The following is a 13,918-nucleotide window of genomic DNA, read 5'->3' as shown; positions in this document are numbered from 1 at the left end:
GCCGCGAACATTATTTCAACCCCGCGAGCGATGCTTCGCGGCGGAACGTTCGATCCAGCGAAGTGAATCGGTCGTTTTCCCAATTACCGTGCACGAATTTCATTTTTGTAACGTGATTACACTCCCCGGTAAAATACGGCCGGCTGTTTGTAAAGCTGCGGGATCGCAACGGTGGGTTCCCACGATCCGCCGATGGAAAATGGCGCGACGTGAGCATCGTGATCGTGACTGATGCCGGTCGAATAATTAATCCAGTTCATCTGACGCGCCGACCGAAAATCACAGCCCTTCCTAATGGTACTTGACAGCCAGGCAAATGAAATTGTAATTCCCGGCAACGTAACGCTGCTTCATTAAACCCCTCGCCGTACCATTTTCTTTCATTATAATGATTCGCGGCGGCATATAAATTTTCAAATTTAATCGTTTCTTCAAAGAAAAAGACAATTTACGTTTATCGTATTCCTATATTTACCGTGCGCTTAAATATCAGGGATTGAAAACGGTTGTGATATCGATTTCGGTTTCGTTTTTTTCCGAATTAATATTGTATCGGGTCTACAACCTCTGGTAAATAATATTCGGACACCTATGTAACGTTATCACTTTTTTCAAATCGATCCAAATAACTTGAATTTTATCTTTTATTAAAGGGAATAATTTAATATACAGTGAATAAAATACCGTTTCTTAATTTTGCTATTACTTAGAAAGCTCTTGTTTCTTTTTTTAATGTTTTTAAGCGAACGCGGTGTGGAAATTTAAAAAATTCATTTTTATAGATGTCGGTAACTGGTATACACACTGAAAATTTCAGTGAAATCGGTTGACACAGTTAAACAGCATTCCCTGAGAGATGTAAAAATTCCGCTTTTTCGGTCGAAATCCGTAAAAATCTACGATTCCAACGCATTAATTATTTACAACTCATAACAACATCAACCAATTTCGATGAAATTTTCAGTATGCGTACAAGCTACCGTGATTCACAGAATGCATATTTTAGATTTTCGTTCAAGGTTCTCAAAATAAAGTGAAAAATAGAAGTCCCTTATACTTCGTTCTCATTGCAAACGGTAGTAAAATTAAAATAAGAATGATTTAAGCATTGTACAATAAACTAGATCCTTTAACATTTAAAAAGAATTCGAGTCATATAGTCTAGTTTTAGAAAAATTTATTTCGTTTGAAAAAGTATTCGAGTATTTATTGCCTGGATAACTACTATCGTCTCATGTAACGTGCAAGTTACATGACTCATCCCGGATAACAGTTGCAAACGTTTATTTTCGCGATCCCTTCAATCCCTGTTAAATATTCATTAAAAGAGAACAGGATTTTATTCTGACTTGAAAGGAAAACGAAGATAACATTCATACGTAACAGGTTATTGCTCAAAATCACCACCAGGAGTCAGACTCGTCAATTAGCAGCTGTAAAATTTTTTTCTCGCAGCTTCGGTTATTAGTCTTCCTAATTGCAGTCGTTCCGTTTTGTTCCCACTTCTATATCAGATTTTCCACTTTCATTCAGGCGAACGAAGTTTCCAAACGTAGATTAATTGAGCTGCGTGCCGGAAGAAACGGCTGGCACCTCGTGTTTAGAAATAATAGTTCCTAATGATCTACGGTAAGCAGAGTGTTGAACAGTCACCTATGGCAAGCGCAGTGCAAATAGTTCCCGTGACCAACTGTTTGTTGGATTGAATACACGGTACTATCAAGCGTTATGCCTTATGTATCGGGAAGAAAGGGGAGGCACCCTTTGTTTCCCTTGGAATAACATCAACAGAGCTTGCGGGGTTGGCACTACTTGGTTCGCGTTGCCTGTAAGCTCCCTTGGACCTCCTTCCAACCCCGACAAAGAACATGATTCATTGATCGTCCTTAGGGACTGTTCCAGAGCCCTGATAGTCTTCGTCGGACAGCTCCTCAATTTTCCAACGCGCGGATTTATAGTTAAACCAATACTTCCGTAAAGCTAAACACCTTGTACAATATTAAATCATCAGAACGAATCTCGTCGAGGTAACGCTTTATTATCAATTATCCGTAAGAATACGCATTTGCATAGAATTTACAAGTTACGCGAACAAAGTTCGTAGCAACTTTCTAAAGAACTCTTAAGTAAAACACGGCCATTTTACAACAAGGAGGCAACGGAATTATCAACCTTCCTTGTAATCAAAATTCTTATCGCAACCGTCTCTCAAGTTTGGCAAAATCGATCGCGGTGAGAACAGCGGTTGCTCGAGGACAGCAATTTTCTCTAAACCCTGCTCTACAAACTTGTCGCGCGCCACCCCCGTTGATAACACGCTCGAAGAAAACAGTATTCTATGTTATATTTCGACTCGAAGAACCGATGTTCTCTAAAATATTCTAAGGCAAGGGTTCTTGCAAATTAATAACGAACGATACAACAGGTACTTTTTATTCAACTAGGACTCCATATAAAAGTTCAAGGTTGTTCCTCAGTAACACGGTCTCCGTTCGATCGTTCAAAATCCTTTCCCAAGATCTGTTTCACGCTGTACTGGTAAATGGCGGCATTGATTCTCTTCAGCCTCTCGATCTCCTCCCTCATCTCGAGCAGCTTGCTGGATTCCAAATTCTCCGACTCCGCGTTATCCACGTCTCCAACATAGGACTCGAACCGTAGGATATCCGGGTTAATTTTATCCCTGGAAACCACTTGGATGACGCTTTGCTTGCCGTCGATATCGTCCGATATCCTCTGCAGATTGGCGACCGTCAGATTTGGCTGAAGATTGGTGACCCTGAAGTTCTCGTAGTTCTTCGCGAAGAACGCTGCGGTGATAGGTCCCTTATGGTCGATGGTCCTGAGGACCTGTCTACTGGCGACGTCCCAGAGGTGCACCTCGCCGGTCGTGGATCCGGAAAGTAAGTATCTCGCGTCGACCGAGGTCGATAATGCCACGATCGTGGACTTGTGGCCTCTGAAAACGACGGTGCCCTCGGAATCCGAGTTATCTCGCACCGTCACATGATGTTCTATTCCACGAGGTGGCTCGTGTAGGTTGAACTTGTAGATACTGCCGTCGGTGCATCCGACAAAGAGGTCGCTCTCGCGGACGCTGAGACAGACCGAGGTCAGAGGTACGTCGAAGACGAGAGTCAACAGTAGGATACCACTTCCTGGCTCGTAGACGTTACAGGTACGGTCCAAGGACACTGTGCACAGTCTTCCTCTGGGTCCAGGGTGACCAAACTGTAGGTCCTTTACTGGCAAGGAATGGTGGGAGAATCCATGCAGAGGCCCAGAACGTTGATCGTTTATCACGCTGAAGAGAGACCACACGAAAACGAGGCCATCTTCGGCACCGCTGGCAAACAAAGAACCGTCGCTACAGAAGGACAGACAATTCACTGCTTGGTAATGCTGCGACAGATGTCCCAGTAGTCTACCGTTGCACACTTGCCAGAGGAACAGCTTCTCCGAGATGGCTGCGACCAGGAAGGCGCCATTCGGCGTACAAGCCAGGGCGGTTACTTTACCCGGTGTAGTCAAACGAAGATTAGACACCGGATTGGGATTGTTTAGAGGCCATACGTGTATTCTAGGTTTCGTGAGGTCTGCACCGATGATGTAGCTGTCGCCCAGCAATTGCAGCGTGCCCTGTGCCAACGCTCCAGCGTGTTTATATGTCGACAAGGTAGAACCTGTGCGAGGATCCCACGATGCTGCGCTCCAATGTTCACCGGTGCTATCGCTCGTCAGAATCACTTCCCTCATATTAGCAATCTGTGACATTTTTCTGTCGTTGTGCTTTAGTTGTCACCTCGATTTTCACATGGCAATTTCAAATTTCCCGTATGCACGTGCAGCAAGGTTAGGTATCCACCATAAACTAGCGCCATACAAGAAACGCTGCCGCGTCTCATTTTTCTACCTGGTCTAAACCGCCAATCAGCTGATAAGAAAATAATCCAGTGTTTTTGTTTAACACATTGCTCCCAGGTTATAAACAATAATAAATCCTGCGGTAATCGCGTGAAAATTCTTGGATTCTTCGATTTTTCTGGAAGGGGAAATGATTTTTAATATGCAAGTTGAACTGCGAATGTAAAATGGCGACAGTCTTCCGCTGAAAAGCAACCTTGTGGTTGTTTTTATTTTTGTATTACTATATGTATTATAAGAAATAAAGAATTTAACATGGACACTTGGTTTACCTTTATTTATTGATTTCTATTTTGTTGCTTGACGAATATTGGAGAGATTGTTTGATAAATTACGTCGTACATTCGTGCGTCCAGACACGAATAGTCGTTTGTATTCCTCGTCTGACCTTGATCGTGATCGGATGACATAATTCTATTTTTTGGGGAACGTATATCCTAGTGATTCCGTGTGCATCCGCTTGTTTGGTTATGTTATGTTGATTCCCACCGAGGTATTTGACGTGATTCGCTAACAAAAACAAACGCCGAGGTATTCAATCGCGAGGCATAAAGTTGTTCCAATTTTCTCATGGGCTTTATCGACGATGAATTGCAAGAAGTGTCAAAACTCTGTCAAAATGTTGTCGAAGGTAGTCGCCTTGTCTCCTGTGTGCACACAATGGTGCGAGTGGAAATAGCGTAAGTTCGAAGACGACCACAATTGTATGAACCGTTTTTTAAATATGTTTTTTCAACCGCAGGAAAACAAAGTTCAAAACGATCGTTGCGTGCATCCAGTTCTCAAAAGACTATCCTCACAATCCACTGTTGGTTGAACTAAAAAGTAAAACTCTGTCGTCTAAACTGCTCGATGGATTAACAGAAGTTTGCGAGAAGGAATGCAAGAAACTCTTGGGAAAAGCACAGGTGAAATTATTGTCATTCTTCCTCTTGAATATATAGTCTCCTGGATTTCTGATTTAATTCCATGGTTCCTTTCGTTGCAGGTGCTTCCCATGTTGAAGCTGATCCGTAACTTCATAGATGAGAATCCACTGATCTGCTGTTACGATGAAATTTCTACCCTAAAGAAAATTTTGGAGAACGACGATGAATTAAAGTTGAAACAGAAGTATTCTTGCATCTACTTGAAGATTCAGCAAGGATTATACTATCTCAAAGCCAAGATTGAAATACCAGATGATTATCCGGTTGATTGTGTAAAGTATGTGTTAATGAACAGTTTGATATGCGTGTATAGAGGCAGCAGCTAAAGTTTTGTTATGTTCATCTTAGATTGGAAGATGCAGATACAAATTTCCCTCCACTGTTTACCCGATATTTCTTGGGCCAAGGTCGAGAGTTAGGTAGACAGTGTGTGGAGCCACCATTAAACAAACAGTCACAGAAAACTCCATTTGCACCATCACCTTCATTGAACATTGTTGCTTCCTTTCTTATAAGGTAATTCAATGAATATTTCTTACCAAGATGCGATGAGCCTTCATTGTGTTTTCTCTTTTTTATTTAGGTCTGTGAAGAAATTGCCACAAGAGCATTGTCAATCCTGCAAACAGAAATGTTTGCCAACAAACCCAGAGGAAGCAGAAACCAACGGGAATGCAAATATGCATATAGAGAGATTGTACTGTGGTCATTTGTTCCACTTACATTGTCTTGTGACATACATGAAGACTCCTCCATTCCATGGTAATAAATTGTATGTTATATTTGTGACCTATGTATCGTAAACAAACTATTCTGTTATTGCCACAGGGGGTAAGAAATGTCCAACATGTGGAAAACGCATTTACCATGACAAGTGGGCAATAAGCGACAAGCTTGCAGAGGATCGTTGGGCACACCAGCAAGCCAGAGCAAGGGAGTTAGCAGAAGTAGCTGATTTCTTTAATTGAAACATGTTTCAATTGAATTTTATCACAGAAACTGGCACAAGTTCTGCCACAAACGCGATTGCCCTGAGAGGTTAGGCAAGGAGTAATTATAATTAATAAATTTAAAATACAGTATGTTGCAACATTCGAAAACGAATGTTCATAGGCCAGTCAAAGAGAAGGTATTTTTAATACCATAAAGTATATTATATCCATTATATTTATATCATATTTCAATGGATTATGAACAGATTGCTTGATTCGTGGTGCTAATATAAAACAGTTTGTATTTATCGTTTGATTCACCTGTCCGAGGTCGATTTTTCGAGCTAATAACATAACAATATCGCATATTATATTATTTTCTATTGTAAGCATTCGATTGATTTGTCGAACTTCTCTGTACGGTAACTAAGTTTTTATAGCGTTGTACAATCGGAGAATTTCACAGAAGAAACATAAGCGTACATGGTAAGTTTTATATCTGAATTTGTACCTCGAAGTACTTGTACGATTTCTTTTATATTACATATACAAAATAAGGTGTGATTTGAAAATCAGTGTTGGACCGCAATTAAAAATAAAAATAATTGATAATGAATTCATAGTTATCGAGTGTTTAGGGACTCACCGATACGTTCAGGTGTCCTCGGACCGTTACGAAGAAATCGACATGGGATTTGACTTTATTCTTAGTTGAAGAGTAATTGTCGTCTCCTCTCTTTTAGTACATCTTGTAGAGAAGTATTTTCTGAAGCTGTCCAGCCCTTTTCAACACTAAATCAACGATTTCTTCTTCAATTAAAATATTAATTACTTCGGAAGTTGTGTCCTCTTCTGCCTGGAGTAGCCCGCGAAATCGTTTGTGATCGATCAATTGACCCCAGTGGTCGTAGCGCCGCGCGCGGGAAAATTTAAACGCTCTATGCGTCCAAAAACGGTAAATTTGAATTATCTGGCTATTGATGATACAATCATCGATAACTGTTGGGACTGGGCATTTTCAACATTACGATTATTAACAAATTCTTTTATACAAAGAACTGCATTGAAAAACTGTTTTTAACGATATTTGTTATACTTTAATATTGTTGTGCGGAATGTACTTACAATTTTCTTTGTAACAATAAATATATTTGATGGGGACAAGCTCGACGTGTCTAATTTGTTGCGACAAACAATATATTTGTCTCGTTTAGAATAAGCTTAGTACATTAGTAATAATAAGTAGAAAAATATTTTATAGATCTTTATATATTTAAATTTTTAAGCGGGACACAGTTTTGTTATCGATAATGAAGAATATTTTGAATAGGTAAGTTCCTGTTGAACATGTTAACTATAACTTCGCGAAGCTAGTACATTTATCCAGCTAACTGTATACATATACGTATATATATTCGTTCATTGCCGCATGTATTTGTGACCGTGGTTGTGACATATTGATCCTCGGTACCGACTACGGCGATCCTCTATTTATCTCGGTCCTGTGCTAGCTTGCACACTGCTATTTCTGCGAACATATTTTCATTTATCCCCTAGTTTGTCTTTCCTTAACGCGACAGCTTTCTACGAGCTCCATAGCACAGCAAACTATATTTCACCATAGAAACATACAAATCTATACTACAATTAACTTGAAAAAAAGATTCTGCAATAAAACAGCTGAATTTAAAAAGAATTCTTTTAAAACCATTCTACTGCATTTGTCGTTCATTTAATTCCCGACCAAAAATTCCAGCGCGGGGAATTTAAATTTTCAAATTTCCAAAGAAACCTCGGAGCTGCTGAAAAATTGTGAAACGTTGATAGTCTGATAGAAACAATCGTGTAATTGTCGCGACAATCGATTCTGATGTCATATTATGATCGCGACGAGTGCATCTGGCTTGATTAACCGAGGCGTCTAATTACTTTAACACGACCGGCGAAGTTCTTCGCGTAGACACACGTGCTCGGCTCTGGCAGACAGCCTGTCAGACTAATTCCCAGTTATCGATTCCACGCATACGTGGAAACGCACCGTTGTGTTGCATTCGTAGGGTGGGTAAAGTACGTACTTCTTACACGCCAGTTCCTCGAAATGTGTTATGGGAAGCGGTCACAGTAATCCTTCATTTTCTCCTTCGCCGACGACAGTGCGATTCTGAAATTCTAGCTTCGATCGTTCACCGTTGCATACCCTAGAGAAACTTGGTGTACCATCGAGCCGAAGCTTTTTTTGACAATTAGAAGAAGCTAATAAAAGAACAAGGGATCGCGAAGGGTTGGGATTTAGGTTGGGCGAAGGCACTACGTAGTCCAGCCTGACCTACTCGAGCACAACGCTAACTTACTTCCACCCTGCCTGGAACTAATCGCGATGCTATTTACATTGGATTCTAGGCGTGTCGGAGAGCAAACGCGACCTGTGCTGCTAGCGATAACGGTCTCTCAGTCGTGCGACACCTATGCAGGTGACTAGACTCATCAATTCGGCCGTCTATCCGCAAGGCTTGCGTTCTAGAAAAAGCCCCGCAGAAAGAACGCAAACACCTTCTCGACATTTTACGTAGAACGTTCTTGTTATCGCACCGAGGACCTCCTGGTTGACCCGTTTTCCCAACAGGAAACACTAAATCCTCAACGGAACTAAACGCCTAAGCGATAAACCAGTTGTCCTGAATAGCGTGCCCGGCCCTCGGCGAATCCGTGGATCCCGTGTAGCCGGCCAAAATTTTTCGAGATCGTCCTTGTGTGCCGATCCAGGGGCCCTCCCCCTCTTACCCCACGTTCTGCACGTACCAGGGTCGGATTATACATACGATACACCTATAATTGCACGTAGGGCAGCTTCGTCGTAACGCTTCATGGATCGATAGCCGGGAAATGGCCGGAAGCCAAGTCCGGCGACGTCGTTTCGAGTTTTGCCGTTGTCACCGTATGGGACCTAACCCCTTTCTTGAACGTCCCACTTGTATCGGTCATCCCCCAATGCCTCGGGAACCCCTTCCTACGACTCGGCGTTTCCTTCTAGTCCGAGCTGACCTCCCCTCCCGCCTTCCCGGTCCTTCCACGATGAATGAAAGGAACCGCGCACGTCGTGGACACCGCGATCCATGTCCTGGGGATCGTTGGAATGTTTTTCAGGAGGATTAGCCGCGTTTCCCGCATCGGGGCTGGTCGCGACAATCGCGAGTGGGCTGTAAAACATCAGTTTTTTCACCTGCTCCCTCGAGAGGCCATTGTTTGGCCTCCTTTATGCGCTCAATCATCGATGTTCGAATCACGCGATCCGGGCTGCGCGCAGCCAGAAGCCGCGCGGGGTGCCATTTATCCCGGCTTCTTTAAATCCTCAAGGGCGGCCTTGGAAAACAACCCCCGGCGATATCGAAATCGAAATATGCCGCTGTGTTTAACCAGCAGGGTGCACCGGGGCACGGCCGGCACCGAATAATATACGTATTGTTTCTTTTTTCCGATCCGCAGTTCAGCCGGCTCATTGTCGAGGGAATTTTTAGCTCGCTCCAGTTTCAAGGTCACACGCCGCCATGCCTCCTCGTTTCTTTTTAGAGGAGATCCAGCGAAGGTTTTTTTTTCCCCCAAGGAGGAAAGAGAAACGGGTTGCAGAGGGTGAATCATCCCCATGGTCAAGGATAGCGAGTCGAATGCGCCAGGGTGGTCACCAAGGAGACACATCAAAGGTGCCGGCACGGCGGAACCAGCCGACCATTCAGTTTCGCGAGAAGGTACCTTTCCAAAGAGCAATGGCAGTCCCCTCCAGGCTTCCAGGGAGCGATTCCTTATCCTGGGGATCTGAAAGGCGACGGCTGGGCTGCCGGGCAAGGAAAGAAAGGTGGACGATGGCGCGTGCCACACGAGGGGTCACCACACGGAGGATCCTTTTATTTTGCAGAAGATCGGCCGAGCGCGTGACACGAGCGCGTCCACGTATTCCTTTCACCGGGAACAATGGGGTCGTGTCCGAAGGACGTATCACCTCACAGCCAAGGGTAACCGGCACCGGTAAATGATCCGTGAACGCAGCTGCGTGTGTCTTTCCGCGAAACTTTCTTCCTTCCATCGACAGATCCGCTGACTCTCGGTCCATTCACGAGGACCCGATTAAACAACAATATCTTGCGGCTTTGTAAGTAGAACAGATGCAATAAGCGTATACACAGTCCACCGAATGAACGTACTGGCTCGAATTATAGTTGATACGACTAAGAGAAACTGCTCGGTCAACTATATTTTCTCCATGATCGATAATATACAGTAGTCGACAAATATATGTGGAGACCATTTAAATCGGAATAACTTTTCTAATATTGGATCAGACGAATTTTTCTCAGATGTCAGACGGACTAGTAGGCTTGATAATGTATAAAGAAATTTTTGCAAAAATAGCGATTGATTGGAGTGACAATGAAAAATATAAAACGTCACTTTCATTAAATTTTTAATTTTAGCATATGAAAATTTAAACGATATATTTCTTAGGTCTCCGTAAGTTATTACATGCAGCCTGAGAAGTTCATCAGAATCGCTTGAAGCAGATATACAAGTGATAGGTGTATGTTTAAATAAACAACTTGGAAAATATGATTTTAAAATTCTTTTTATCTTTATTCGATTAGTATTTTTTTAAGCGAATTGTCTTACGCGAATTCTCTTACATTTTAAAAACTTCACATGTTTAATTTTAATAATAAGTCATTAATTGAGTTTCAGTATACTTCGATAAATATAATGTTAATTGTGCTTGAAAATAAACTAAAATCACAGTAATTGGTTACGCCACATTAATTGACTCCATTATCCCATTTATTGTTACAAAGACAATTGTAAGTACATCTTGCACAATATTAAAATAGAAGAAAGTCTCTATAGCTATCAACGATCATATAATCGAATAATTTGAATTCATCGTTTTTGAACTTACATAGCGTTCGAATTTTCCCGCGAGTGGCGCAGCAATCGCATTGCGAAAATCTGCGCGCTTCTTAGATAAAGGACGTTACCGCTAACGAAATAATTAGTGTTTTAATTGGGAAAAAACACATATTTAGTGATAAAAAAGTGCTCCACAACTTCGGAACATACTCTTCTACAAAATCTACCAAAAGGCACGAGTCGGCAATTACTCTTTAACGAAGAATATAGTCCAATCTCATGTCGACAATCATAACCGTTTGAGAACACCTGAACGTAACGGTGAGTCCCATCTTATTGTTATATATAATATAAAAGAAATCGTACAAGTACATCGAGGTACAAATTTAGATACAAAAATTACCGTATACGGTTATGTTCTTGCTTAGTTAGTATATGTAAGTTCGACAAATGAATCGAATTCTTATAATAGAAAAATTAATTTTGGACAGGTAACTCAAACGATGAGTATAAAATGTTTTATATTAACTGAAAACAGTTAATATAAAACTTTATATATTTACTTATTTTACTTATTTTATTTATGCGAAAAGGTATCTAATATTTAAAAATTATATAACCATACCTCAGTAATAGAGACCATATTATTGGTTGCCATGACAACCGATTCAAACAGACTTTCGGTGGGGATAAAAAGATAATTTATAGGCTACCGATCGGTAGAGTGTAAACATCACGAATCCAGCGATATTTATAATTCATTGAAACATGATATAAATATAATCGATATAATATACTCTATAGTATTAAAAATACTTTCTTTCCGACCAGCCTACCACCATTCGTTTTCGACTGTTGCAACGTACTATATCACAAGTAAGTTCTTTCCATATTTATTAACTGATTAAATTGACTTACAAATGTTTCGATCAGCAAGTCATTTATTTTAATTCAAACTTCAGGTGTCAGGAATACTTGTCATAGTATTACAAACCGGAATTAATAGATTTCAATTGAGTCCCATCTAATTCCCTTCTTCTGGCAGAATGTGACAAGATAATGCAAACAAAACAATCGGTCACATGTCCATACCTGCATTTTCATAGACCTGGTAAGATGATATTATGTCTAGTCAATAATCTGCGATATTCGGACCGACCAGAAAGCTGTTATTTATCCAATGGCATCAGGACCTCCCGATGCAAGAACCGTGAAATAAATTAGTCGATTCGACATGAATAGGCGGTGACGTTGGAGGCTCATTAATGGTCCATTCGGGGGTGCGGTATAGGGTGTCGCGCAACTGCATCGGGCCGCGCAATGAAGCTAGCGGCAAGGCCCAAGAAGCGGGGAGCCGCAACAACAAGTTGCAACCACCTGGCGAGGGTAAGGCCGGCCACCCAGTGGCCTCCAGGTGCTCTGGAAACCCCCTGCCCCGTCCAGCGTGCCTGCTGGTAATGGTAACGCGGACGCGTCACTGCCCAGCTAGGCCAGTAAACGTCAGACAACGCCAGTAAAGGCCAGAAAATGCCAGCAAAGGCCAGTAAACACCAGCGAAGACCAATAAAGCCAAAAGAGGCCAGCAAAGCTGGTAGAGGCCGGCAAAGTCGGGAAGGCCAGCAAAGACGATCGAGCCAGGAGCCGTACTGATCTTGAAGAGACGAGACGCGGGCCAGTCCGCTTCTCTTTTCCTCCGTCGCGTTTCCTTATCCTTCTCTCTCGCTGTGGCAGAGGGCAACGGTATCGTTCTGGAACACGCGCGAATCAACGTTCCAAAATCGATACGTACATCTGCCGCAACGTAGAGTCTATTGACTCCTCTCGCCGCTGCTCCGAGGCATCTCCAAGGCGACTCGGAGAGGATGGAACGCGCGTCCTGCTTTCCACGAAATTTGATAGGGAGACGGGCAACCAGCCCTCCTGGTTCAACCCTGTGCACGCCTCGTTTTATCGGCGTCGTACGGTTTAACGGCCGGCCCGGACCATTTCCGCGGCATTCGCCGGTAGTTACCGAAATTAGTGGACACCAACGTGGACGTTGGTTCCCCGCTTACTTCTGTTATGCAACCTCCCGCGATATTACCCCGGAATGGGAGGGGTCGCTGGGCATCGAAGACATCGGGACGGTGTAGAAATAATCGATACCCTTAGCAAATAATTCTCAAAGTGCCATTCGCTAGAATGGGGTTAGCTTTGCAAATTGAAAGCTAACTAACTAGTCTGGAGAGAGAAATGTGTTCTTTCAACCCCGGTACAATTGAGGACGCCGATAGGAGCTTCGAAAATTTGCTTCTTTGTACGCGCCCATGGACGCCCAGTAAATTTCATTGGAATATATTATTATCATTATTATTGAAAGAGTATGTAATACAGTTGATCAAATGCGCAATATATAAGCACGTTGTTCGCAGTATAGTTTACGATTGAACCATCATATGCCGTGTATACGTACATATATAAAAATCTGCCGTAGCCATAACGTGAACACCATCAGAACACTGGTCGGAGAGATATTCTTGAACTCGACGGCCTGCTTCGATATTCGGATGGACGTTTTACATGCCCTGTCGGGATCGTTTTGCGGCGGTCAAGCTTTCCGCGAGGATTCGCGGAGCATTTTGCGCGTGCAAGCGCTAGCGAAGTGTGTGCCAACGGGGAGAATCGAGCAAGAAGTTAGCAGTCAATTTTTATGGAACGCGGACAGCTGTAGGATCGTAAGTGCACCGCAGCGATAATTCTGTCGACCCGAACGCGTTGTTATCATGTTAATGCCTCGCTAGGCAAAGCCTTCGTCTCGATCTTTCGGTCATCGGCGAACCATTCCTGCCGCAGAAAATCAGCGTAAATCAAATTCTCCGACGCAGGCCATTCGCCGGTTAGCCAAAATCGAGGCCTCTCGATCTACTAGTCGGTGCGCGTGGACAATTAGTGCAAGACGATCGGCGAATTGCAGTGTCGATGGGTATTAATTTCCGAGATCGATGACGGCGTCACCCGATACCATCGTCTGCAAGGCACCATCCATCCAGCGAACTGTAAAAAGGGAATACGTATCCGTTCATCGGCGAGGAAAAATTGTAAGGGACGCATATTGGGCAGGACATTGAAATTATTTCATTCTACGGAGCCGATCTTAACGCCGTTATTAACCCTTTGCATTACAATTTCTTTCACAAATCATTGATTAATATTTGTTCCCGACTGACAAACTCTTCTGCGATCCAGATCATTTATATTTATTGT

The 13,918-nt window shown here is 42.6% G+C and overlaps 2 protein-coding genes across 2 annotated transcripts; one reads left to right on the top strand and one right to left on the bottom strand.

Annotated features, from left to right (window-relative positions):
• Positions 1-2,331: 2,331 nt before the first annotated feature.
• Positions 2,332-4,002, bottom strand: LOC144470142 (WD repeat-containing protein 18). Its single transcript, XM_078180997.1, has one exon. The coding sequence runs from the start codon at positions 3,772-3,774 to the stop codon at positions 2,461-2,463; it is 1,314 nt and encodes a 437-aa protein (XP_078037123.1). The 5' UTR covers positions 3,775-4,002; the 3' UTR covers positions 2,332-2,460.
• Positions 4,003-4,168: 166 nt separating this feature from the next.
• On the top strand, positions 4,169-6,963 carry LOC144470143 (uncharacterized). The gene is made up of 6 exons (XM_078180998.1): positions 4,169-4,604; positions 4,667-4,832; positions 4,913-5,130; positions 5,202-5,369; positions 5,437-5,615; positions 5,682-6,963. Exons 1-6 carry the CDS (start codon positions 4,495-4,497, stop codon positions 5,819-5,821), a joined length of 981 nt encoding a protein of 326 aa, XP_078037124.1. The 5' UTR covers positions 4,169-4,494; the 3' UTR covers positions 5,822-6,963.
• The last annotated feature ends 6,955 nt before the right edge of the window (positions 6,964-13,918 follow it).

Source organism: Augochlora pura, chromosome 5, assembly GCF_028453695.1.
Source record: "Augochlora pura isolate Apur16 chromosome 5, APUR_v2.2.1, whole genome shotgun sequence".
NCBI lineage: Eukaryota > Metazoa > Arthropoda > Insecta > Hymenoptera > Halictidae > Augochlora > Augochlora pura.
This window is presented reverse-complemented; position numbering and strand designations above follow the sequence as displayed.

Excerpts from the sequence above, each read along its gene's own strand:
- LOC144470142 (XM_078180997.1), bottom strand. The coding sequence starts at position 3,774 with ATGTCACAGATTGCTAATATGAGGGAAGTGATTCTGACGAGCGATAGC.
- LOC144470143 (XM_078180998.1), top strand. The coding sequence starts at position 4,495 with ATGGGCTTTATCGACGATGAATTGCAAGAAGTGTCAAAACTCTGTCAA. Across the intron at positions 5,131-5,201 it reads TATCCGGTTGATTGTGTAAA|ATTGGAAGATGCAGATACAA; the intron begins GTATGTGTTAAT and ends TGTTCATCTTAG. Across the intron at positions 5,616-5,681 it reads GAAGACTCCTCCATTCCATG|GGGGTAAGAAATGTCCAACA; the intron begins GTAATAAATTGT and ends TTATTGCCACAG.